Source organism: Peromyscus eremicus, chromosome 8b (assembly GCF_949786415.1).
Source record: "Peromyscus eremicus chromosome 8b, PerEre_H2_v1, whole genome shotgun sequence".
In the NCBI taxonomy this organism is placed as follows: Eukaryota; Metazoa; Chordata; class Mammalia; order Rodentia; family Cricetidae; genus Peromyscus; species Peromyscus eremicus.
In genome coordinates this window covers 11,446,613-11,470,833 of record NC_081424.1, presented here as the reverse complement: position 1 = coordinate 11,470,833, position 24,221 = coordinate 11,446,613, and the positions used below count along the sequence as shown (strand labels likewise).

The 24,221-nt window shown below is 43.0% G+C and overlaps 1 protein-coding gene across 1 annotated transcript in view; it reads right to left on the bottom strand.

The window, feature by feature from the left end:
* Positions 1 to 24,221, bottom strand: part of Fig4 (FIG4 phosphoinositide 5-phosphatase) — a 115,795-nt gene that overhangs the window by 76,226 nt on the left and 15,348 nt on the right. The window contains exons 2-6 of the mRNA XM_059272502.1: positions 10,201 to 10,299; positions 8,359 to 8,482; positions 7,202 to 7,358; positions 4,499 to 4,549; positions 654 to 802 (exon numbers count right to left, since the gene is read on the bottom strand). Coding sequence (XP_059128485.1) covers positions 654 to 802; positions 4,499 to 4,549; positions 7,202 to 7,358; positions 8,359 to 8,482; positions 10,201 to 10,299 — 580 coding nt within the window. The remainder of the gene's footprint in view (positions 1 to 653; positions 803 to 4,498; positions 4,550 to 7,201; positions 7,359 to 8,358; positions 8,483 to 10,200; positions 10,300 to 24,221) is intronic.

Genomic DNA, 24,221 nt, shown 5'->3' with positions numbered 1-24,221 from the left:
AACAGAGGGACAAAAGGTCACTGGTTGTCTGGCTTAGTCAGGGTCTCCAGGGACTCTTTAGGCTAGTCCTACTGCGGTCTAGCAACAGCCCGATGGTGCCAGGCAAGAAGCTCAGCCTGTGGGGAACTGATCCGTCAAGCTGGGACCAGTCACAGGATCGGTGGCCTTGGGACACTGACCACTTGATCGTCAACTCTGGTCCTCAGTGTCCTACTTTGTCTTTATTTCTGTACAACTGCCCTATACCTGCCCAGCAGAGGTTTTATGTGGCTTAGAATATTATAAGTCAATGTCCAGCACATAACAGGCAACCCATGGTAACTTCTGCCCCAATCCTGACTCATAATTGACTAATCTCTATGAAAGAAAATAAGATGGTGTATATAAAACTTCACCAGAAGACTAGGTCTGAATGTGCTCCATTAAAAAGTATATGAATAGTTTCTAGAAAATGACAACCTATGATTTCTGGCTCGCCTATAAATAAAATCACATGGTGATTAACGATGGCTTTAAAAATGAACTGGTCAAGGTCATGTCTCCAAAACAACCCCTGTAAGGATAAAGACCACCAAGGGATAAGGAATGAGAAATGTAGGAGAAGCTAATGAGATGCCATATTAGCATGTATTGGGTGTGCAGGAATCACCTACCGCTACCACCTTGTGTAATTAATCCTTCATCTTCAAAGATGTCAAAGCTCTCCTGGCGTGTCTTGGACGTTTCGGACTTTAGCATCTCCAGGGGCATTCGCAAGACGGTAAGGTTATACTGAAGCGAGTGGGACAGATCATAGCTGTAACTGAGAAGAGAATTCTGATGTGAAATTTACAGAAGCAAAGGTATTTCCTGGGTTTGGCTCCAAGAGTGGGACAGATCATAGCTGTAACTGAGAAGAGAATTCTGACGTGAGAACTTACAGAAACTAGGTATTTCCCGGGCTTGGCTCCCACGAGGAACGGCAATCTGTGCTCTGAATTACTTTGTACCTGTTATTTCACTGTTAAAGGGGCACTTCAAAAAATAGCCACATAGAAACATGACAGGAAATTCAACAAAAACCTCACCACCTGACTTACATCTTTACACTACAAATACCAGTTATGTTGTGGGTCATGTACGTTCATTGACTGGTACGACATGCATCTTTTTTTTTTTTTTTTTTTTTTTTGCTTCATGGTGATATCAATCTAAGTCTGATCACTCGTACCAAGTTGAACTTTCCTATGTCCGTGAACGGGTTCTATGGTTAGTGCAGTGAAGGACAACATTGTCATCAACAGTGCACGGCTCTCTCTACCACAGCTTACACCTGAGCACCACTACTGCAAACTTCGTAGGGAAACAGGGTAAGTATATACTGCAGGCTACTACAGTGAAACCTGTTCCAGGAAAATGAAAACGATGCAAAAATTACAACAGTCTCGATAAATAAAATTTGGTCTTTAGAAAAAAAAAAAACAAAAAACAAAAAACCTATTTTGATTCTGATTTCATAAGATCAACATTTTTTTTCCTTTTATTGAAATAGGATTTTTTCTCACAAAAAATAACCTGATTATAATTCCCCTCCCTCTCTCCCTCCCAGTTCCTCCCCACATCCCCTCCTTCCAGATCCACCTCCTTTCTGTCTCTCATTAGAAAATGAACAGGTTTCTCTATGAGCCAATAATATAGTAACATAGATTATAAACAAAACCTGTCACACCAAAATTGGACAAAAGAAACCAACAGAGGGAAAAGAGCCCAAGAGAAGGCACAAGAACCAGACCCACTCATTCCCACACTCAAGAATCCCATAACCACACTAAACTGGAAGCCATGATACACATGAAGAGGATCTGTAGGGTAAAAAGAGAGAAGAGGGAATACATACACATATATTGTGTGTGTGTGTGTGTGTGTATATATATATATATTAAAAATAGTAAGATAATTAAAAAAAGAAAAAAAGTAAGAGCCCTGACATGACATTATGAGACAAGGATGCTGTGGAGTTCATTTTCTGCTGGCATCTACTGCTGAGCATGCAGCCTGCCCTTAAGAGTACTTTGTCTTCTCAGTGAGACTCCCTTGAAGGAAACTTCATTTCCAAGTGGTAATCAACTGAAGACAGCTCCAGGATTAGGGATGAAGACATGTGTCCACTTCTCCCTTCAATTCTACAACCCCAACTGGTGCAGACCTGTGCAGGTCCTGTGCATGCTGCCATGGTCTCTGTGACCCCAACTGGTGCAGACCCATGCAGGTCCTGTGCATGCTGCCATGGTCTCTGTGACCCCAACTGGTGCAGACCCATGCAGGTCCTGTGCATGCTGCCATGGTCTCTGTGATCCCAACTGGTACAGACCCATGCAGGTCCTGTGCATGCTGCCACAGTCTCTGTGACCCCAACTGGTGCAGACCCGTGCAGGTCCTGTGCATGCTGCCATGGTCTCTGAATTCCGATGTGTGATGAAGATTAACAATTTTTAAGTGTTTCTAGTTGCCCATTTTTTTTTTTTTTTTGGTTTTTTTTTTTTTTTGGTTTTTCGAGACAGGGTTTCTCTGTGTAGTTTTGTGCCTTTCCTGGAACTCGCTTTGGAGACCAGGCTGGCCTCGAACTCACAGAGATCCGCCTGGCTCTGCCTCCCGAGTGCTGGGATTAAAGGCGTGCGCCACCACCGCCCGGCTTTAGTTGCCCATTTTAACACAGATTTTCAGAAGCTATCTTGAGGTTCAAGTGCAGTATTTAAGCAGTATCTTAAGTATTACAATTCTCTTGGGAGAGTCACACACATTAATTATGATTTCTCCATTTATTTCCATAATTTGACTGAAACGAATTCCAGTTTTGTCTGTAAAACTCAGTTTTAGCACCTTTGCTTAATAGATCCATTTACTAGCACTTAGCCTTGAATGGAGATGAGCTGATTAAGCAGCTGGTTTCCTGTTGGGCACAGTGGTGCAGCCCTGTGATGCCAGCATGTGCAGGCTGGGGCACGTTTGTGCAGGCCTGAGATCCCAGCATGTGCAGGCTGGGGCACGGTGGTGCAGGCCTGAGATCTCAGCATGTACAGATTGGGGTATGGTGATGCAGGCCTGAGATCTCAGCATGTGCAAGCTGGGGCATGGTGGTGCAGGCCTGAGATCCCAGCATGTGCAAGCCAGGGCAGGTTCAAGGTCAAACCCAGCCTGGGCTACATAGTGAAGCCCAGTCTCAAAACAGCAGCACCACCACCAAGCTGGTTTCTGACCTTAACAATCAATTCTTCCTACTTAAAACAAGCTTTTCTTACAGCTGAGTCTTGAGAGTGTTGCATAACCTTCTTCAACCCTACTTACAAATCCTAAAAACTTAAAGTACTTTAACTTGAGGAATGACTTGATCAGAGTTCAGTATGGTCAAGAGTGACACAGGAGCCCATTTCAAAGAGTGAGCCCAAGCCTTAGTATTAACTCGCAGACACTATAAGCATAAAATGACACAACCTTCTGAAAAGTAGATGATAAAGACAAACACATGGAAACATGCAACCATGAAACACGTGTGGATAAAAATCACTTCATTGAGAACCCTATGACATAATAATTTTAGCTTCATATTATATATGTGTTTATTTTATAAATAAATAGTTGACTCTATTAACAACTAATGACAAGACTATCTGGTTTGTGCACAGCACTGATGTGCACAGATGCTGCAGGCCCTCGATCCAACCCAACCCAAGCCTGACTTGGGTCCTGATTGGCGAATGCCCTCACTAAAGCCTGATTCAGGTCCTGATTGGCAAATGCCCTCTCTCTGGCCTTACTAGAGTCCTGATTGGCAAATGCTATTTCATGTTCTACTTTTCAGTCTGGTCATTACAGAAGACAGAATCTTCCATCTATCACATAGCCAATTCTCTCCGGCCTGCGTATTGGTCACATCCTATTCTTAACATTGTCATAATGATCTACCATTTGCTTATTTGATTAATTATCAGCTTGGTTTGCCTGCTTGCTGGCTACATTAAACAGATCTCCACAAATATCTCCATGCCAAAAGAAATTTTCATTTCCTCTCCCAAGACATATTCTTAGACTGTATTTTCGCATCTGTTTTAATGCTACATTCATTCCAGCAAAACTATTAATTCTTCAGTATTGTGATTAATCCTAATTAACTTTACTTAATTTTGCCAGATCACTAACTGAAATTGAACCATGGCACTGTTACAACTCTGCATTAGAACTACTACAATTTCATTTTTCATAATTTAAAATTCTAAACTGAGATCATTTCTTTAAATTATATTTATTCCTTCCTGAAACAAAGGTGATTTTTATAGTGACAATAAATAACTTTATCCTTGTCCATTTACATTTTCAAGAATCGAGTTTTTAAAAGGAGGAAATTCCTAGAGTTTAAGATTTTTACATGAAATAATGTGGCTATTGACTGTATTCCAAGTCTCTTTCTATAACCTAATAAAATTAAAGTGACAAATTGAAGTGAAATTAGGCTCAAACTTACCTAAAGTAAAAATTGCTGGATAGATCCACATTTTGAAATATCCTTAGGTACCTAGAAAAAAATTAAAGCACGTAATAAACATGAAATGTTCTCTTTCATGGCTTACCATACAGCCAGGGTACCCTTACATCAGCAAGTGTGCTCACTGGCTGCAGAACTCCAGCCCTCTCTGGCGTGGGGCTGCATCTGCCCACCATCCCTCAGAGACTAACTCACTTTGCTCCTCCTTGTGTCGTGGCCATGCTCTCAAATGGGCGGGGCACAGGCTGGGGGCAAGGGAGGAATGAAGACAGTTTGCTGTTCTCAGTGAGCTTTACAAATTCTCAGTGGACAGAGAAAAGACAGTTACGAAAGTTAACGAAACGCTGTGGGTTACCATAACTTTACGTTGGGAAGATTTTTAACATGAAAATAGATAAGGATAGAGTATGTGTGGGAGTGTAAACATGCAGAGGCTAGGTGGATGTGCAAGCCTGCAGAGGCTAGGTGGTGGGTGTGCAAGCACACAGAGGCTGGGTGGTGGGTGTGTAAGCATGCAGAGGCTGGGTAGTGGGTGTGCGAGCACGCAGAGGCTGGGTGGGTATGCAAGCATACAGAGGCTGGGTGGTGGGTGTGTGAGCATACAGAGGCCGGGTGGTGGGTGTGCAAGCATACAGAGGCTGGGTGGTGGGTATGCAAACACGCAGAGGCCGGGTGGGTGTGTAAGCATGCAGAGGCCAGGTGGGGGTGTGTAAGCATGCAGATGCCGGGTGGTGGGTGTGTAAGCATGCAGAGGCTGGGTGGTGGATTGCAAGCATACAGAGGCTGGGTAGTGGGTGTACAAGCATGCAGAGGCCGGGTGGTGGGTGTGCAAGCATGCAGAGGCTGGGTGGTGGGTGTGCAAGCACGCAGAGGCTGGGTGATGGGTGTGCAAGCATGCAGAGGCTGGGTGGTGGATTGCAAGCATACAGAGGCTGGGTAGTGGGTGTACAAGCATGCAGAGGCCGGGTGGTGGGTGTGCAAGCATGCAGAGGCCGGGTGATGGGTGTGCAAGCATGCAGAGGCTGGGTGGTGGGTGTGCAAGCACGCAGAGGCTGGGTGGTGGGTGTGCAAGCACACAGAGGCTGGGTGGTGGGTGTCCCTCTGATTGCTTTTCTGCCTATTGTTCCCTTGAGACACAGACTCTCACCCAACCGAACCCAGAGCCGTTTTCCAGCTAGAATGGCTGCCAGAGGGTCCCAGTGACGTTTCTGTCTCCTATCCCTCTAGCTCTGGGGTTGAAGGAACCTGCAGCCACACCTGGATGTTTATGTTGGTGCATCCTCACGCTTGTGCAGGAAGCACTCCACCCATTGGGCCATGTCTCCAGCCCTCATGCCCCCTTTTAATGTGAGGCAACAGGAATAGCACAGATTCCCTTAGCAGTTCTGCAAATCCATATCGTGGGACCCTTTTGCAAGATAGTGGTCTTGCAAGACCCTTAAAAATGTGCAAGCCACCAAAAAAAAACTAGAGGACCTATAGCTGGGTGCTGGCAGTGGTGCACATCTTTAATCCCAGCACTTGGGAGGTGGAGGCAGGTGGATCTCTGTGAGTTTGAGGTCAGCCTGGTCTACAATGTGAGTTCCAGGACAGCTAGGACTATTACACAGAGAAGCCTTGTCTTGAAAAACCAAAAAAGGAAAAAGAAAAAAGAAGAAAAGAAAAACTAGAGGATTTTGTAGATTTTAGAACCAGCAGGACAGGTACAGCCTGTGAATCTAGATTCTTGAAGACAGGTGTGTGCATGCACACACATACACAGAGCTATAAAGGACTTTATTGGGACAATTTTAGGAAGCATATGGAGTATAAACTAAGGGTACCAAATTAATGTTAAATTTAGGCTCTCCTGATACAGATTAAGTATCGATTGTGAGAAATGCTTGGGAGCGGAAGTGTTTCCTATTTTGGCATTTTTGGGAAATACATGTAAACACAATGAAGTAACTAACGCAGAATTCAGTTGTGTTTCCCACGCATCTTAAGATTTTGTTCAGCAACTGGTGCGTCTGTACTCTGACTGTGACACGTCATCAGAAGTGGACTTTCCATTATGACATCATGTCAGTGCTTAAGACAGTTTCAGATCTCGGGTTTGCACCTTAGGGCTTCTCAGCTAAGCAACTTAGAAGAACGCAGTCTGCTTGTGTATTTGGGAGAGGGGCGGCATGCATCTAAGCAGAGGGCTCTAATGGTGAATTTAGAAGAAAGGCACATTGGTGTTCCCTGGACTGCTTTATTCCTGATTTTCTGTAGATCTGAAGTCTCTTAGAGGTTTGGTAACGTTATTGAGACTTGAGAATGTGAGATAAATTATCATCAAATTGGTAGGTTTGATAATAATTAGTTCGGTTGATGTCATGTAATAAAAATTAAAAAGAAGCCAAGGCATATTTATATCTTTACAGTTGGTAATAGTTTAGAATTTACTTATGTTCTGTCATGTTGTTTAATATAGTGATTTAATAATCTTACAATGAAATTATCTTACCATTAATACTGTGTAACATGCAGACATTATCCACAATACAGTATCCCTGTCTAAACTGTCAGAAAAGACCTTTATGACCCTGAACAGGAACTGGAATTCTGACTCAACACTTGATTTTCTATAAACATTTGTATTTCCTTGGTCCTATTGGAGTCAGAAACAAAGAGTAAGTTGTCAGCACCAGTACGCACCTCGCTTCATCGGGGTGAGTAATCCGGACAGAGTCATTGGGGATATAAATCATATTTGTGTCTTCAATCTTATATATCGCATGACCTCCAATATCCGCCATTTTCCTCCGCTTAGTTATTAACACAATATAGTAGCCTTCTAAAAACCTGACAAAACCTGTGCAGCAATAAATACAGTGTCACATAAAGTCACCAATGGAAACGATTTTAGATACATAGTTACCAAAGACTTTCACATGGCCTACCTTCATATTTTCATAACTTTACAGCCATATAAATTTTTGGCACTTATATAACCTAAAAATATTATGGGGGCGGTAGTCTGGAAATGCAGCTCAGTGGGTAGAGGGCTTGCCTGGCATGTATAAAGCCATGGGTTTGATCCCCAGCTCTGCAGAAAATCAGGCACAGAGGCATGAACTGATCACCTCATCACTTGGGATGGCAGCAGGAATTCAGATGTCCCAGGTCCTCTGCAGTTATACGGTGAGTTTGAGGTCAGTTATACACAATATGTGTATTCTGTATGTCTAGTAGTATACTTTTTATACATAAGACAGGGTCATGTAACCCGTACTGGCCTCAAACTCTTCTGGCCTCCACAGGTACCAGACATGCATGTGGTACACAGACATACACGTAGACAAAATATTCATATACAAAAAGTAATACAAGAAATTAATAAAAATTAGTATTTTAAGTTACAGTAAAATATCAGCACTAAAAGAATTAGGCTAGACTACTAGGTAACTATTAAGTTAAAAAAAATATTGTACTTAAGACATATTTCTTCATGTCTTTTTTTCTTAAGTTTAAAATATAATCCGCACCTGAAGTGGAGTTTAACATACATGGAACTTATAAACTGACACATATGAACTCATGTGATATTAAACAGAATTCTTGGGCCCATAAACACACATCCAACGAACAAGGAATCTCGAAGAACTTGTCAAGACCCAGAAGGTACATCAGAGGGGCCGCGCCAGCACAAGAACAGGTACCGTTCAGGTGTGTCCGACTGAGCGGTAACGATGTTTAAAGCAGCCAAAGCCATAGGTGACGTGGTAAGACTACACAGCCATCGAGTTGTATAAGCTCTCTCTGATCCGTATCAGAACACACAGAGAAGAGAGGAGAGGAGACACATCACTTACCCACAATGCCAAACGCTGAGACAGCTCGAAACAACCCAGAGGACCCTTTCTGGCCCATCTTGGTTCTGTTTCCTAGGTCCAAGCGGCCAAGCAGTTCCCGCACTTCTTGCTGAGTGTACACGTGCTGAGAAACAAGAGCAGGCCACCCGTAAGACTGTGCTCTTTCCCTCGGGTTACTTGCTCGCCTCTGAACTGTGAGTGATTGCATGAACTGCCTAACACGGGACCAAGTCACCACTGTAACAAGGCAGCGGGTTCTACAAGGAACAGTTAAGGCTGCTGCCTGGATCGCATCGCTAGGTCCAAAAATTAGGTCACGACTTTAGACTCTGAACTTGGGATTCAGAGGTCAAAGGGATCCGCCCATTTTAGTAAGTTTGTAAACCCCTTAAAATGAGGTGCAAGCCCTCGGCTAGATGTCTGTTTGTATGAGACGGCCCATAACTGTTAGCTTCTCAAAGGTCTCCCCAATCAATCATCCCCATCACCAAGTGAAACCAAAAACCACTTCATCATATTAATAAAAGCTTCCAGGCAGATCCCGGGGCATGGACTCCAAGGAGCAGTGCAGGAAATGAAAAACCCTAATAATGAATTTCTCCACAATTGTGGTGATATTTTGTGTATCAAATAAAGCTTGTCTGAGGATCAGAGGACAGAGCCAGCCACTAGATTAAACATAGAAGCCAGGCAGTGGTGGCACACACCTTTAATCCTAGCACTCGGGAGGCCGAGATCCATCTGGATCTCTGTGAGTTCAAAGCCACCCTGGACTACACGAGATTAATTCAGTCTAGGAGAGAAACAGAGCCAGGCAGTGGTGGCACAGACCTTTAACCCCAGTACTTGGGAGTCACATGCCTTTAATCCCAGCACTTGAGATCTCATGCCTTTGCTACCAGTATTTGGGAAGCACACACACCTTTAATCCCAGCACTAGGAAGGAAGTGAAATGGCTGGGTGGAGAAAGGCATACAGGGCATGAGGAGACAGGAACTAGAGAAGCCTTTTCAGCTGAGGCCTCAGAGGCTTGCAGTCAGAGGATTTGTGGAGACAGGATCTCGCCTTCCATTAGGCCTGAGGATTTCATTGTGGTGAGTTTCTCTAGTGTCTTGTTCCTTTGTCTCTCTGATCTTTCAGCCTTTACCCCAATATTTGGCTCCGGGTTTTTTATTATAAGACCATTTAGGAATTCGTACAACACGCAATTGTGAGAACACAGAATACTTCTGCAAAGAGTTTAATGAAAATGATTCCAAACTGTAACTACTAATGTACTTGACAAAAGAGGAGCCTGTATGGATTCAGAAATAGTTAGCCAGGAACTTCAATACAAAGAGCAAGTTCCCTCATTTGGAAAAACTAAAGTTAACTGTTCACCACCACCACACTACCTTGTACCTTTGACTAACAGCCCCATGCTCCTGTACCGTCTGAACTAAGCTTCTGCCCTCCAGAGTCTGGATAACAATTGCTTTGCCCTTTCTGAGTACAGGCAAACCATCCGATGTGATTTCCATCTGCACAGCAAAAGTCTGCTGCACAGACGTCTCCCTGACCCCCGGCTTCCCACTGAAGCAGAGTAACATGCAATCTCTTTGGTAGATACAATATTAAGTTCTACTGAGTCCACAGAGGTCAGTCACTTAAGAAAATGCACTCATTATCTTACTGGGGAAGTGTGTGCTCTCAAAACAGATCAATTTGAAAGACAAAGTATATTTCTGCCTAATTTCTCAACACTGGTATTTCTAGAAGCCAGACTGGAGAATGTAGATGTGTAATAAAAAAAAAAAAAAAGCTCAGAACATGCTCCTGTGGGCAGTGAGGTCCGATACTTACCCTATCATCAATTACAACCAAATCTTTGGGCTCCGTTCGATCAATTTTCAAGACTCGGAATTTCGTTTCTGCATGATTGCTCCCGACTAGAAAGTATCTCTATAAAGAAAGAGACGGTCAGTTTTAAAGACATTTTGCCCCACAAACATTTTATAACCATACTACGTTTTGAAAATGCATTCATCAGGTCGGGTTGCTTCATAGAGAGTGTTTTTTAAGATGTGTTTGTTAAATACAACAAGAGGCCTAAATTGACAGATCCCCAGAGGTCAATTTTTAAATTGAAATATTCTCAGTGTCTTCAGGATAAGCATCAGTCTGATATCTGGAATAAACCCAGGCACAGGTCAGATGAATGCAATCCTATTACGACATCAGGATTGGCCTACGTGATGGTTCAGCTCGGCCCGGAAGCGGCAATGCTGATAGCCATTAGAACACTCAACATGGAATCGGGAAGTTCAGACGGTTATAGCTATTAAAATATTACAGTTTGGCAAATAAGCCTTTGACATTTTTCTACGTAAAGTACGAAAATGACTAGAAGGAACCAACTCTGAAGATGCACCCCAGTCCAAGAGACTGCAATGCTCACATAATCCCCAAAGCCTTCCACAGAGAGGCTACTGGATACAATGCCCATCATACACCTGAACACATTAGGTGCCAGATCACCAGGAATGATACAAATAATAACAATGTTGAAAATAGTAATCCTACACTGAAATACAAAATTTATAAGCAAAACCACACAGATTGTCTTTTTTTTTTTTTTTTTTTGGTGGTGCTAAGAATCAAACCCAGAGTCTCATCCATGCTAAGCACATACTCTAGCAAGCTTTCTCCCTAGTTCAATTACTCTTAAATTACTTTAAAGAAGATATGTAAAATTCCATTAGCAAGAAATAAATATGTAAAGGTGTTTTAAAAAGTAATGCTTTTCGAACTAAAAAGCTTGAGAAGACACTGCCACAACCAGTTGGCATTTTATCATCTCACTGGTCATGTGATAAAGCAATTAAGTAATAAATACACATTCAATGTCAAGCTAGAGAGCATCCACCAAAGGAAGGCAAAGCAGAGGGGACTAGTGTGGGTTAGTGCAGCTGTACCAGACAACAGAGGAGTCTAGAACTGCAACTTCAGGGATGGGTAAGGTTTTAAGAATTTATAGTATGTCAGGATTCTGTTATAGCATTTTCATTCTAAATCTGCAAAATAAAGTTCACTGATGTTTTTACTAAGTGTACAGTAATGTGTCACATAACAACACCTTGTTAAAGATGCTCCCCATGTATGATGGGGGCCTAAGATTGCATTCTAATAGCAACATAACTCTGTCTTAGCTTGGGTAAGCTTTTTCTATGATGTTTGCAATGATAAACTCATCTAAGGACACATTTCTCTGAATGTATCCTCGTTGCTAAGCAACAATGGCTGTTTATAAAGGTCTGATCTACCCACAGGTTACCCAGAACAAGCCTACATGCTGACAGATGACAGGTTAGAGGAACACTAGCTGAAATGCTTAGCCCCCTCTCCTGGGGTCTAGTTGACACTGTCAGATGCACGGAGGTGGGAATAAGGCAATTATAATAACAATCAGAAAATGAAGTTGGAGCATGCAGTAACAGGACTCTGGGGGAGCTGGCCAGAGAGGAAATAGAAGAGGAGGAGGAACCCAGAATCCCAGTCATACCTCCCTTGAGGCCCAACCCACTGCCAAGGGGAGGGGATGACCAACCTGATAAAACAAGCCAAGCAAATAAATTCGGAAGATTTGCAAGCAATTTATAATTGTTACCAGAAAAGGGAACCAGCTTCCTGAGGACTTGAAGATATGCAGGGCCCAGGAGAAGAATTAGCAAGGAAAGGCCTGAAGGAGCTTGCTGTGTCTGTAGCAAGAACAAAATTAAGCCAGAAGACACTCACAGAGAACCCAGCACACAAGCTAGCCTCAGTGAGAGCAGCCCTCGGTGAGAGCATGCCTTGACAGAGCAGGCCTCGGTGAGAGCAGGCCTCTGTGAGAGCATGCCTCGGTGAGAGCAGGCCTCGGTGAGAGCAGGCCTCGGTGAGAGCAGGCCTCGGTGAGAGCAGTCCTCTGTGAGAGCAGGCCTCGGGGAGCGCAGGCCTCTGTGAGCGCAGGCCTCGGGGAGAGCAGGCCTCGGGGAGAGCGGGCCTCGGGGAGAGCAGGCCTCTGTGAGAGCAGGCCTCGGGGAGAGCGGGCCTCGGTGAGAGCAGGCCTCGGTGAGAGCAGGCCTCTGTGAGAGCAGGCCTCAGTGGCATTCACTTCCCACTTTACTGTTAGTCAGCAAATCGCTGGCATTGTAGTTGAGAAAAAGGACAAAATAATCATACTAAGTAATAATGACAGTAATAGAAGGGAGTCTCATCCCAATAGGACCGGCATGGGGGGAAGCACCAGTTTGCTTCTGGTTTTTACCCTCAGGAGGGACAAGCATGCAAACCAAGAGCATGACTGGCGTGCTCGAAGACCCAGGAACTAGAGGCACACAGAGCATAAGAAAGAACTTACTTCAAGATGGTCAGAGCGAGTCACCCAGGAGACAGTGCTGTCCCGATGCTGCGCTTGGCCTTGAAGGACTTCTCAACAAGACTGTGAAGAGGCCGTGTGCCCAGGCACTTCACTGTATATGAATTTACTGCCTACCTCAAAGGCCTGGTGTGCAGGGGATTTTTTGTTTTTGTTTTTGTTTTTTTATGGCTGGCTGGCTGCCCGCTTCAGTTAACTTTCCTCCCCTCAAGAACTGGAAGCTACTTCCCATCAGCCTCTGTGGTTTTCACTTCTGGTGCAATCTATCCCCACAGGCATTGGAGTTAGCAGAAAGAATGACCCGCCCAACACAGATCAGCTTTTCATTGCTGGACGATTTTCTATAGTCTACACTAATGATTCTTCCCTGGGCAAACATGGATCATCTCATTCAGCTACTTCAAAGAGATTAAAAAAAAAAAAAAAAAAAAGATCCACACAAAATCCATAGAGTTGTTATAGATCCCAAGGATCTAAATATTAATTGCAGTAAGATTATATTTAGACAGTTCATAATAAAAGTCACATTCGTGGGCATTGGCAAATGTGTTAGTGGCCTTTGGAGCACACATTAGAAGTTAGCTCTTTACCTCTCACATCCGAATGCTCCAGGAGTCAGAGCAGCCAAAAGGCTGGAGAAACAATCCATGGGGCGAGAAATGTGAGTAGGGGAGGGGAAGTCTGCAACTATCCCCAGGCTCAGCTTCTGAAAAGGGTTTGTGCAGAGAATAGCGCCCTCGTGTGGCGCCAGCTCCGAGGCGTTGATCCGGCTGGGTAGGACAGAGAATCTGCACTGCCCTCTGGTGGCTGGCCGAAATCCACCAATTTGGTCTTTTAATAATAAAAAGAGGTAACTTTTCCAGAAAGGCCAGTTTCCATTCAGACTTTTTTCTCCTTGTTGAATACAGCAATGCTGTGGCCACCCAGATCACACTGTGTCGAACTCAATAGTACTACTCAAGGTGGACCTCCTCATTTGGGAGATTAAATTCTTTTTCATTGCTTTTCTCCCTATTCTTTTTTCGAATCTACACAATTAAAATCTATAATCCTCCACCTGGATTCACCAATTGTTAGTATTTTTTGAATGTCTTGTTCAGTTTTTTGTCTAGTTGACACAAGCTAGAGTCATTTGGGAAGAGGGAACTTCAATCAGAAGACGCCTCTACCACACTGGCCTACGGGCAAGCCTGTGGAGCATTTTTCTTGATTAATGATTGATGTGGGGGGGCCCAGGCCTTTGTGGGCAGTGTCACCCCTGGACTGGTGGCCCTGGGTTGTAGAAGAAAGCAGAATTAACTCCCAAAATCTTGAGCAAGAGATGATATCCAGGTACAAGAAACGTGCAGAACTTCAAACACATGAGCACAGAAGTGCACGGCCGGACAAGCTATGGTTAGGTTGTTAATACTGTGTGCGAGGAAATGTAAAGAAATATTCAAAGGCGAATCACTAGACTAACGGCAGATTTCTCAGAAGGAACTCTCCATGCCAGGAGGGGGTGAAGCCATGTATTTGGGGTCCTGAAAGAAAATACCTACCAACCAAGATTACTGCACCTAGAGAGGTTTCTGCCTCACAGCTGAAGGAGAAGTAAAGACCTCTGTGGCAAGAATAAATGACAGGAACTCATGGCCACTAGATCAGAACTACAAAAGATGCTTCAGGATATTCTATATCCAGAGGAGAACCCCAGAAACACCAACATTGAGAATGTGAATAAATCCCTTTAGAAAAGAGATAACAACAATGAGGAGTAAGAAATAAATATCGATACATGAAACCATTTATCTTGTAAAGACAGTAAGAGGAAATAAACAAAACCAATGCTACAGGAAGAAAATCCAAATGAGATGTAAACTTACAGGCCAGGTGTTGGAACAGCACTTAATTTCATAAAAACAAACACTGTCTGACATAAAAGGAGATTTAAGCACCAGAGTAACAGCGGTGACTTTTGATACCAAGAATAACTTCCTGCAACTTGAGAAGGGATCCAAAATTCATGAGAGGGTACAGAAAGACCTCGGGTAGCTTAGGGACCTAAGCCAAACCATGCTGGGCCAAAATAAAACAAAGGAAGACACTTCAGCTAGATCTGCTAGATAAAGCTTCAAAAGTAGAGGAGAGAAGCATGGGCACCTGGAATTCCACATGGGGAGGACTCTAAGAAAGATGGGAGAGGACAGCCCTCTGGTGCTCCAAAATGTCTCAAAACCGCAGCATGCTCTTGGTTAGGAACGGCCAGGCGCTGGGGGAGGAAAACCAAAGTAAACCAGTCTCCGCAGACAGAAAAGCGCGCCCAAGAAGAGAAAAAAAAAAAATCACACAAATGAGCCTCCGGGGGAGTGGAAGGTTGGGGTTCTTGGTACCCCAGAGTATCAGAAGACAAAAGAAAGCATCACTCTCGTCCCCAAAACAACCGCAAAAGGAAGTCAGCACACGTTTCTGAAGGAAAAAAAAAAGTAAGAGTCAAACTAAAGACCAAGAATAAATGACAGACCTCGAAAGTCTTGCCAGTCACTGTCATTTTCGGGGTTCACAGCTGGGCTAGAGCGACGGTGACTGCCCCAACCCACCCCCAGCAGCCTGCACAGCACCTTCTAGAACTAGCAGGGGAGGAGCTTCCTGGTCAGTACCAACCTCAATTTTTCCATGTCCTGTGACCAATGTGTGATGTCTTATAGGGTGGGTAAAAAAAAAAAAAAAAAAAAGCAACAGCAATATGGCGCACTGTTTGGGTCCACAGGACATCTCTTTCCAACAACTCTCAAGTATATCCCATACCTGTTGCTGGGCCCTTTTATTTCACAACTTATAGCTTCTGGGAGGAGCATCATCCCCTGTAGTTTATATTATTTATATATGTATATTTTATATACGTATCGCCTATAAAGTCGATTTTCACACGGCTTTCCAAACATCCTTAGAATTAGTTACTCCCCCCCACTTCCTTCTCACCCCACCCCCACCCTGACCCTCTCCAAATGCCCACAGGGGCAACAGCGGCAAAGAATGTTGGGGATAACCAGTTGTTTTCTGGTTGATTCAAAGCCTGGTCCAAAGGAGGAAACACCTGCCTGATGCTATAAATCTGGTGCACATGCACACGCACAAACACACACACACACACACACACACACACACACACACACACTTCAAGGACTATCATGGAAGAGGGGACAGAAAGATTCTAAGCGTTAGAAGTCAGGGAGGGGGCTGGAGAGATGGCTCAGTGGTTAAGAGCACGGACTGCTCTTCCAGAGGTCCTGAGTTCAATTCCCACGTGGTGGCTCACAACTCCATGTTCTAGGAGACCTGACACCCTCACACGGACATATATGAAGGCAAAACACCAATGCACATAAAGTATAAATATTTTTTTTAAAAAGAAGAAGTCAGGGAGGACCCGAACAAAACTGTCTTCGGGACGTAACTTCTGCACTCAGGAGCTAGCAGACGTGGCTGTCTTGTGTAGGCATGTTAGCACTGAGGGGAAGGGGCCCATGAGCTCTCGTCCCTAACTGAGGGGCTATGGACAGTTGACCATCAGGTTTTTTAAGGACATGGCCTCTGGTAAATCAACCACACCCCAGCAGATGGCCCCTCCCCCAAGGATTACCGGCAGCACAGACAAAATGGGTTATTCTTAAAAGAAAAGGAGGACTCAGGCTCGGGATGGGTAGGCAGGGGTGGATCTGGGAGGAGCTGAGGGGACATGGAGGTAGGGGTGGATCTGGGGAAGGAGGGTGTGAATACAATCAAAATACAATTTATGAAATTCTTAGAGACTTAATAAAAAATATAAAAAGAAAAGTAACACTAGAAATTCTCAGGTGCAACACAGGACCATGAAAGACGGGTGGGCAATCCCTTCCAATCACAGCACAAGTCATTTCAGTATTTAATTCAGGGCTAAACTATCCATCGCAGTGGAGGGTGGCATACATGCATTCTTTGCAATTCACACTTTATTGCTTGTTATGACATGCCATACAATTCTAAACAAATGGACTTCAAGCACTGTCCTGGGAGCACTGTCCTGGGAGCACTGCCAGGCAAGGAGACATTGTGGAAGCACTCCAGCGTGCAGGCATGGCGGCAAGAGGCAGGGCTGCCGCATGAGCCCAGGGATCGGCGCACTTCAGCCCTAAAGAGAGGGCAGACGGTTCACCGGCACTTAGAATCGTCTCTGTACTCTAAGCCACAGCCGCCTTGACCAATTCATCTGCAGATGCAGAGCAGGACAAATTATATTTCCATTACCGGACGTATCTTCTGTAAAAAGTCAAACAATTCACCACGACAACAAAAGCTGCAGACACAGAACACTCAAAATGAAAAGACGCCGAGGTGCAGGACACACCAGCCAGAACGGGTGAGGGTCCGAGAGGGGCCGCCAAGAAAGACCAACAGTCATGTACGCAATGTAGCAAGAGCGATTATTGTTTCCAACATGTTGGGGTGGCAAACAGCGACCCCAAAGGGAGATCACAAGCTCCTTTTAAGCAGAGTTAGGGAAATTCCAGGGAGGAGGGATTAATCTGGTGCTGATTGGTGGAGGGATGATTAGTCTGGGGGCTAACTGGTGGGAGGCTGTAGTGGTTAGGGACCTTCCAGCCACGGGGTAGGAAAAGCTTTCTTTAGCCAGCAGAAGGCTGCGGGGTGCCTGCTGAGTCAGCAGAAGGCTGGGGGGGGGGGGGCTCCTGCTGATAAGCTGTCCCTGAGTTGTGGTCTTCCTGAGAACTGCTTGCTCAGCTCCAGCCAGTTCCAGTAAACCAAAACTAAGGCCTGGTCCCAGGCAGGGCTATTAGAAACCTGTCACCCTGTCATGGCTCTGGTCTGGCTCCCCAGCCCTCTCAGTAAGAGCCCCACCTGTCATCTGAACCCTCCCACTCCCTCAGTTGAGAGCCTAAAGACCTAAGCTGCTGACACCCCATCATCACCTGCCCCCTCCCCAAAGGCCATGCTAACTACCAGAAGTCCAGCTGCCAACTCTGACAGAGACTCCCTGCTGGACCAGATGTTGCACAGGCCTCCAGAAATACAGACCACAAAGATCAGAAGACCAAAAAGGTAACAAAAACCAAAGAAAAAAAACACCCACCCAACAAAAACAGTCTCAGAAATCGGCTCCTAGACCTATATCCATCCCAAACCCAGATGCCTAGACACAAGTGTGAGAACACAATCAACAACAGAAAGAGCAATGTGGTACCACCAGAGCCCAGCTACCTCACTAAAGCAACCCCAGACTATTCCAGCACATCTGAAGCACAAAAAAAAGACTGTAAAACCAACGTTATGAAGATGATAGAGGTCCTTAAAGAGGAATGAATAAATCCCTTAAAGAAAATGAAGGGGGAAAAAAGGTGAAGGAAATTAAAAAAAACTGTTCAAGACCTGAAAACAGAAATAGAAGCAATAAAGAAAACACAAACTGAGGGAATCCTAGAGATGGAAAACCTAGGTAAGCGAACAGGAACTACAGATGCAAGCATCACCAACAGAATACAAGAGATGGAAGAGAGAATCTCAGGCACAGAAGATATGATAGAAGAGATTGATACATCAGTCAAAGAAAATGTTAAATCTAAAAATCCCTGACACAAAACATCCAGGAAATCTGGAACACAATGAAAAGATCAAATCTAAGGATAATAGGAATAGAAGAAGATTCCCAGCTCAAAGTCCCAGAAAATATTTTCAACAAAATCATAGAAGAAAATGTTCCTAACCTTAAGACGGAAGGTACAAGAAGCTTACAGAACACCAAATAGATTGGCCCAGAAAAGAAAGTCCCCCACCACATAATAATCAAAACACCAAACATACAGAACAAAGAAAGAATATTAAAAGCTGCAAGGGAAAAGGGCCATGCAATATAAAAGCAGACCTATTAGAATTATACCCCGACTTCTAAAAGCCAGAAGGGCCTGGACAGATGTCTTGCAGATCCTAAGAGGCCACAGATGTCAGCCCAGACTACTATACCCAGAAAAACTTTCAATCAGCATAGATGGAGAAAAGATATTCCATGACAAAGTCAAATTCAAACAATACCTATACACAAATCCAGCCCTACAGAAGGTACTAGAAGAAAGCTCTAACCAGGGAGGTAAATTACACCCATGAAAACATAAGAAATAAATAATCTCATACCAGCAAAACCAAAAGGGAAGCGAACTCAGCGAACTCACGAACTAACTCTCTCTCTCTCTCTCTCTCTCTCTCTCTCTCTCTCTCTCTCTCTCTCAACAACAACAATAACAGAAATCAACAATAATTGGTAATTAATACCTCTCAATATCAATGGACTCAACCCCCAATAAAAAGACAGGATAACAAAATGGATATGAAAACAGGATCCATCTTTCTGCTGCATACAAGAAACACACCTCAACATCAAGACAGATATTACATCAGAGTAAAAGGTTGAAAAAAGATTTTCCAAGCAAATGGACCCAAGAAGCAAGACGTAGCCATTCTAATATCTAACAAAGTAGACTTTCAACTGAGAGGATGACAGGATTGCAGCCATCTTAGAGAAGGGTCAGACTGGAGGCAGCAGGCCCTGGGCAACCCACCAGAGGATGGGCTGCCCCTCCACCCTAAGCCCTGGGAAACCCACCAGAGGATGTGCTGCCCCTAGACCCAGACAATTAAGAGCCACATAAAAAACGAGTTCCAGACATTTCCTGCCATAACCTAAAGGATATGATAAGATTATATACCATAGCTGTTAGAGGGAGCATGTTTCCTGCAGATAAGAAGTGGGATGTCTTACTGTCAGAGAAAATAGGTCTGCTGATGATATAGATTGCTAGAGAATACGGCAATTTCCTTGCAGCTGCAACTCTCCAATCAGTTCAAACCAAGCACCTCTAACCTAAAGTAAGCACCAATCTTGAGCTTGTAAGTATACAGAGTTGGAATTCTCCCAGATCCCCTACCCTAACCATTATAAAAACTCTGCTTGATTGCTACTCAGGGTCTCTCCTGCTCAGCTGCTGCGTCAGACAGATGGAGAGACCCAAGTTTAAACTCGTAAATAAAGACTCTTTGCTTTTGCATTTGGATCAGTCTCTTGGTCTTTGGGGAACTTTGGGTACAACACAACCAAAATTAATCAAAAGAGATGGGGAAGGACACATCATACTCATCAAAGGAAAAATCCACCAAGATGATGTCTCAGTTCTGAACATCTATGCTCTAAACACAAGGGTATCCATTTGTAAAAGAAGCATTACTAAAACTTAAATCACACATTGAACCCCATACATTAATAGTGGGAGACTTCAACACCCACTCTCACCAACGAACAGGTCATCCAGACAAAAACTAAACAGAGAAATAATGGATCTAACAGACATTATGACTCAAATGGACCTAACAGATATCTACAGAACATTTCACCCAAACACAAAAGAATATCTTCTTCTTGGCACCTCACTAATTTTCTCCAAAATTGACCACATACTCAGTCAAAAAGCAAGTATCAATAGATACAATAAAACTGAAATAACCCCTGCATCCTATCAGACCACCACATATGAAAGCTAGATTTCAACAACAACAGAAATAACAGGAAGCCTAAAACTCATGGAAACTGAAGAACTCTCTACTGAATGACCACTGGGTCAAGGCAGAAATAAGAAAGAAATTGAAGACTTCCTAGAATTCAATGAAAATGAATCCACAGCATACCCAAACTTATGGAACACAATGAAAGCAGTGCTAAGAGGAAAGTTCATAGCACTAAGTGCTCCACAAGGAAATTAAATATCATACTAGCAACTTAAAAGCATACCTGGAAGTTCTAGAACAAAATGAAACAAACACACCCAAGAGGAGTAGACAGCAGGAAATAATCAAACTGAGGGCTGAAATCAATAAAATAAAAACAAAGAATAATACAAAGAATCAATGAAACAAAGAGCTGGCTCTTTAAGAAAAATCAACAAGATAGACAAACCCTTGTCCAAACTAACTAAAAGACAGAGAGAGAATATCCAAATTAATAAAATCAGAAATGAAAAGGGAGACATAACAACAGACAATGAGGAAATACAGAGAATCATCAGGTCATAGTTCAAAAACCTGTATGCCACAAAATTGGAAAACCTAAAAGAAATGGACAATTTTCTTGATAGATACCACATACCAAAATTAAATCAAGATCAGATAAACAATTTAAATAGACTTGTAACACCCAAGGAAATAGAAGCAGTCATTAAAAGTCTCTCAACCAAATAAAGCCCAGGGACAGGTGGTTTTAACACAGAATTCTATCAGACTTTCAAAGCAAAGCCAATACCAATACTCCTCAAATTGTTCCCTGAGACAGAAATAGAAGGAACATTGCCAAATTCATCTATGAGTCCACAGTCACCCTGATACCCAAACCACACAAAGTCTCAACAAAGAAACAGAATTGCAGACCAATTTCCCTCATGAACATTGATGCAAAAATACTCAATAAAATACAAACCAAACCCAAGAACACATCAAAAAGGTCATCCACCATGATCAAGCAGGCTTCATCCCAGAGATGCAGGGATTGTTCAACATACAAAAATCTGTCAATGTAATCCATCATATAAACAAACTGAAAGAACAAAAACCACATGATCATCTCATTAAATGCTGAAAAAGCTTTTGACAAAATCCAACACCCCTGCAGGATAAAGGTCTTAAAGAGATCAAGGATACAAGAGACATACCTAAACATAATAAAGACAATTTACAGCAAGCCGACAGCCAACATCAAATCAAATGGAGAGAAAGTCAGAACAATTCCACTAAAATTAGGAACAAGGCAAGGCTGTCTACTCTCTCCACAGCTATTCAATATAATTCTCGAAGTTCTAGCTAGAGCAATAAAACAACTAAGGGAGGTCAAGGGGATACAAACTTGAAAGGAAGAAGTTAAAGTATCATTATTTGCAGATGATATGATAGTATACACAAGTGTTCTCAAAAATTCTATCAGGGAACTCCTACAGCTGATAAACACTTTCAGTGAAGTGGCTGGACACAAGATTAACTCAATAAATCAGTAGCCCTCTTATATATAAATGATAAATGGGCTGACAAAGAAATCAGGGAAACAATACCCTTCAAAATAGCCACAAATAATATAAAATATCTTGGGGTAACTCTAACCAAGCAAGTGAAAGATCTGTATGACAAGAATTTCAAGTCTTTGAAAAAAGAAATTGAAGAAGATATCAGAAGATGGAAAGATCTTCCATGCTCAGGGATCAGTAGGATCAACATAGTAAAAAGGGCCATCTTACCAAAAGCAATCTACAGATTCAACACAATCCCCATCAAAATTCCAACACAATTCTTCACAGACCTTTGAAAGAGCAACACTCAACTTCATATGGATAAACAAAAAACCCAGGATAGTTAAAACAATCCTGAACAATAAAAGATCTGCTGGAGGTACCACCATCCTGGATTTCAAGCTCTACAAGAGAGCTATAGTAATAAAAACTGCATGGTATTAGCATAAAAACAGGTTGATCGATTGAAGCCAAGTGAAGACCCAGATGTAAATCCACACACTTATGAACACCTTGATTTTGATAAAGAAGCCAGAATTACACAATGGAGAAAAGAAAGCATCTTCAACAAATGGTGCTGGCATAAATGGATGTCGACATATAGAAGAATTGCAAACAGATCCAAATCTATCACCCTGCAGAAAACTCAAATCCAAGTGAGTCAAAGACCTTAACATAAAATCAGATACATTGAACTTGATAGAAGAGAAAGTGGGGGATAACACTGAACACATTGGAACAAAAGACAACTTCCTGAACAGAACACCATTAGTGTAGACATTAAGATGGGCAATAAATAAACAGGACCTCATGAAACTGAAAAGCTTCTGTAAGGCAAAAGACACTGTCAATAAGACAAAATGAAAGCCTTACAAAATGGGAAGATATTCACCAACTGCACATCTGACAGAGGGCTGATCTCCAAAATATATAAAGAAGTCAAGAAACTAACCATCAACAAACAAAATAATTCAATTAAAAAATGGAGTACAGATAATTCTCAACAGAGGAATCTCAAATTCCCGAGAAGCACTTAAAAAAAAAAAAGTTCAACATCCTTAGCAATCAAAATAGCTCTGAGATTCCATCTTACACCTGTCAGAATGGCTAAGATAAAAAATGTAAGTGACAGTTAATGCTGGTGAGGATATGGAGCAAGGGGAACACTCCTCCATTGCTGGTGGGAGTGCAAACTCATACAGCCACTATGGAAATCAATATGGCAGTTTCTCAGAAAATTGAAAATTCATCTACCTCAAGACCCAGTATACCACTTCTGGTCATATACTGAAAGGATGCACCATCCTATCATACTTGCTTAACTATTCTCATAGCAGCTTTATTCATAATAGCTAGAAACTGGATAAAAAATGTAAGTGACAGTTAATGCTGGTGAGGATATGGAGCAAGGGGAACACTCCTCCATTGCTGGTGGGAGTGCAAACTCATACAGCCACTATGGAAATCAATATGGCAGTTTCTCAGAAAATTGAAAATTCATCTACCTCAAGACCCAGTATACCACTTCTGGTCATATACTGAAAGGATGCACCATCCTATCATACTTGCTTAACTATTCTCATAGCAGCTTTATTCATAATAGCTAGAAACTGGAAACAACCTACATGTCCCTCAACCAAAGAATGTTTAAAGGAAATGTGGTACATTTACACAATGGAGTATTACTCAGCTGTTAAAAAAAAAAATAACATCATGAAATTTGAAGGCAAGTGGATAGAACTAGAAAAAAAAATCATCCTAAGTGAGGTAACCTAGACCCAAAAAGACAAACATGGTATGTACTCACTTGTAAGTGGATATTAACTGTAAAGTAAAGAATAACCATGCTACAATCCACAGACCCACAGAGGCTAAGTAACAAGAAGGGCTAAGAATGGGACACATGAATCTCCTCGGGAAGGGGAAATAGAAGGGATATTGTGGGTAGACAGGGGGCAGTTGGGAATGGGAATAGGAGGGGTCAGGTTGGGGAAGATGGAGGGAGAAGAGTACTGGGAGAGACAGCTGGAATTAGAAGGCATTTGGGGGGTGAGGTAGAAACCTACTATAATTGAAACTCCCAGGAATCTGAGAGGGAGACCCTACCTAAGACTCTCAGTAAGAGGGGATACAGAGCCTGTGGTGGTTTGAATAGGAATGGCCCCCATAGGCTCATGTATTTGAATGCTTGGCCCATAGGGAGTGGCACTATTAGGAGATATGGCCTTGTTGAAGTGGGTGTGGCCTTGTCACTGTGGAAGCAGGCTTTGCCTTCTATGCTCAAGCCACACCCAGTGTCTCACTTAGTTCACTCTCTAAGCCTGCAGATCAAGATGTAGAACTCTCAGCTCCTTCTCCAGCATCATGTCTACCTGTATGCCACCATGTCTACGAAG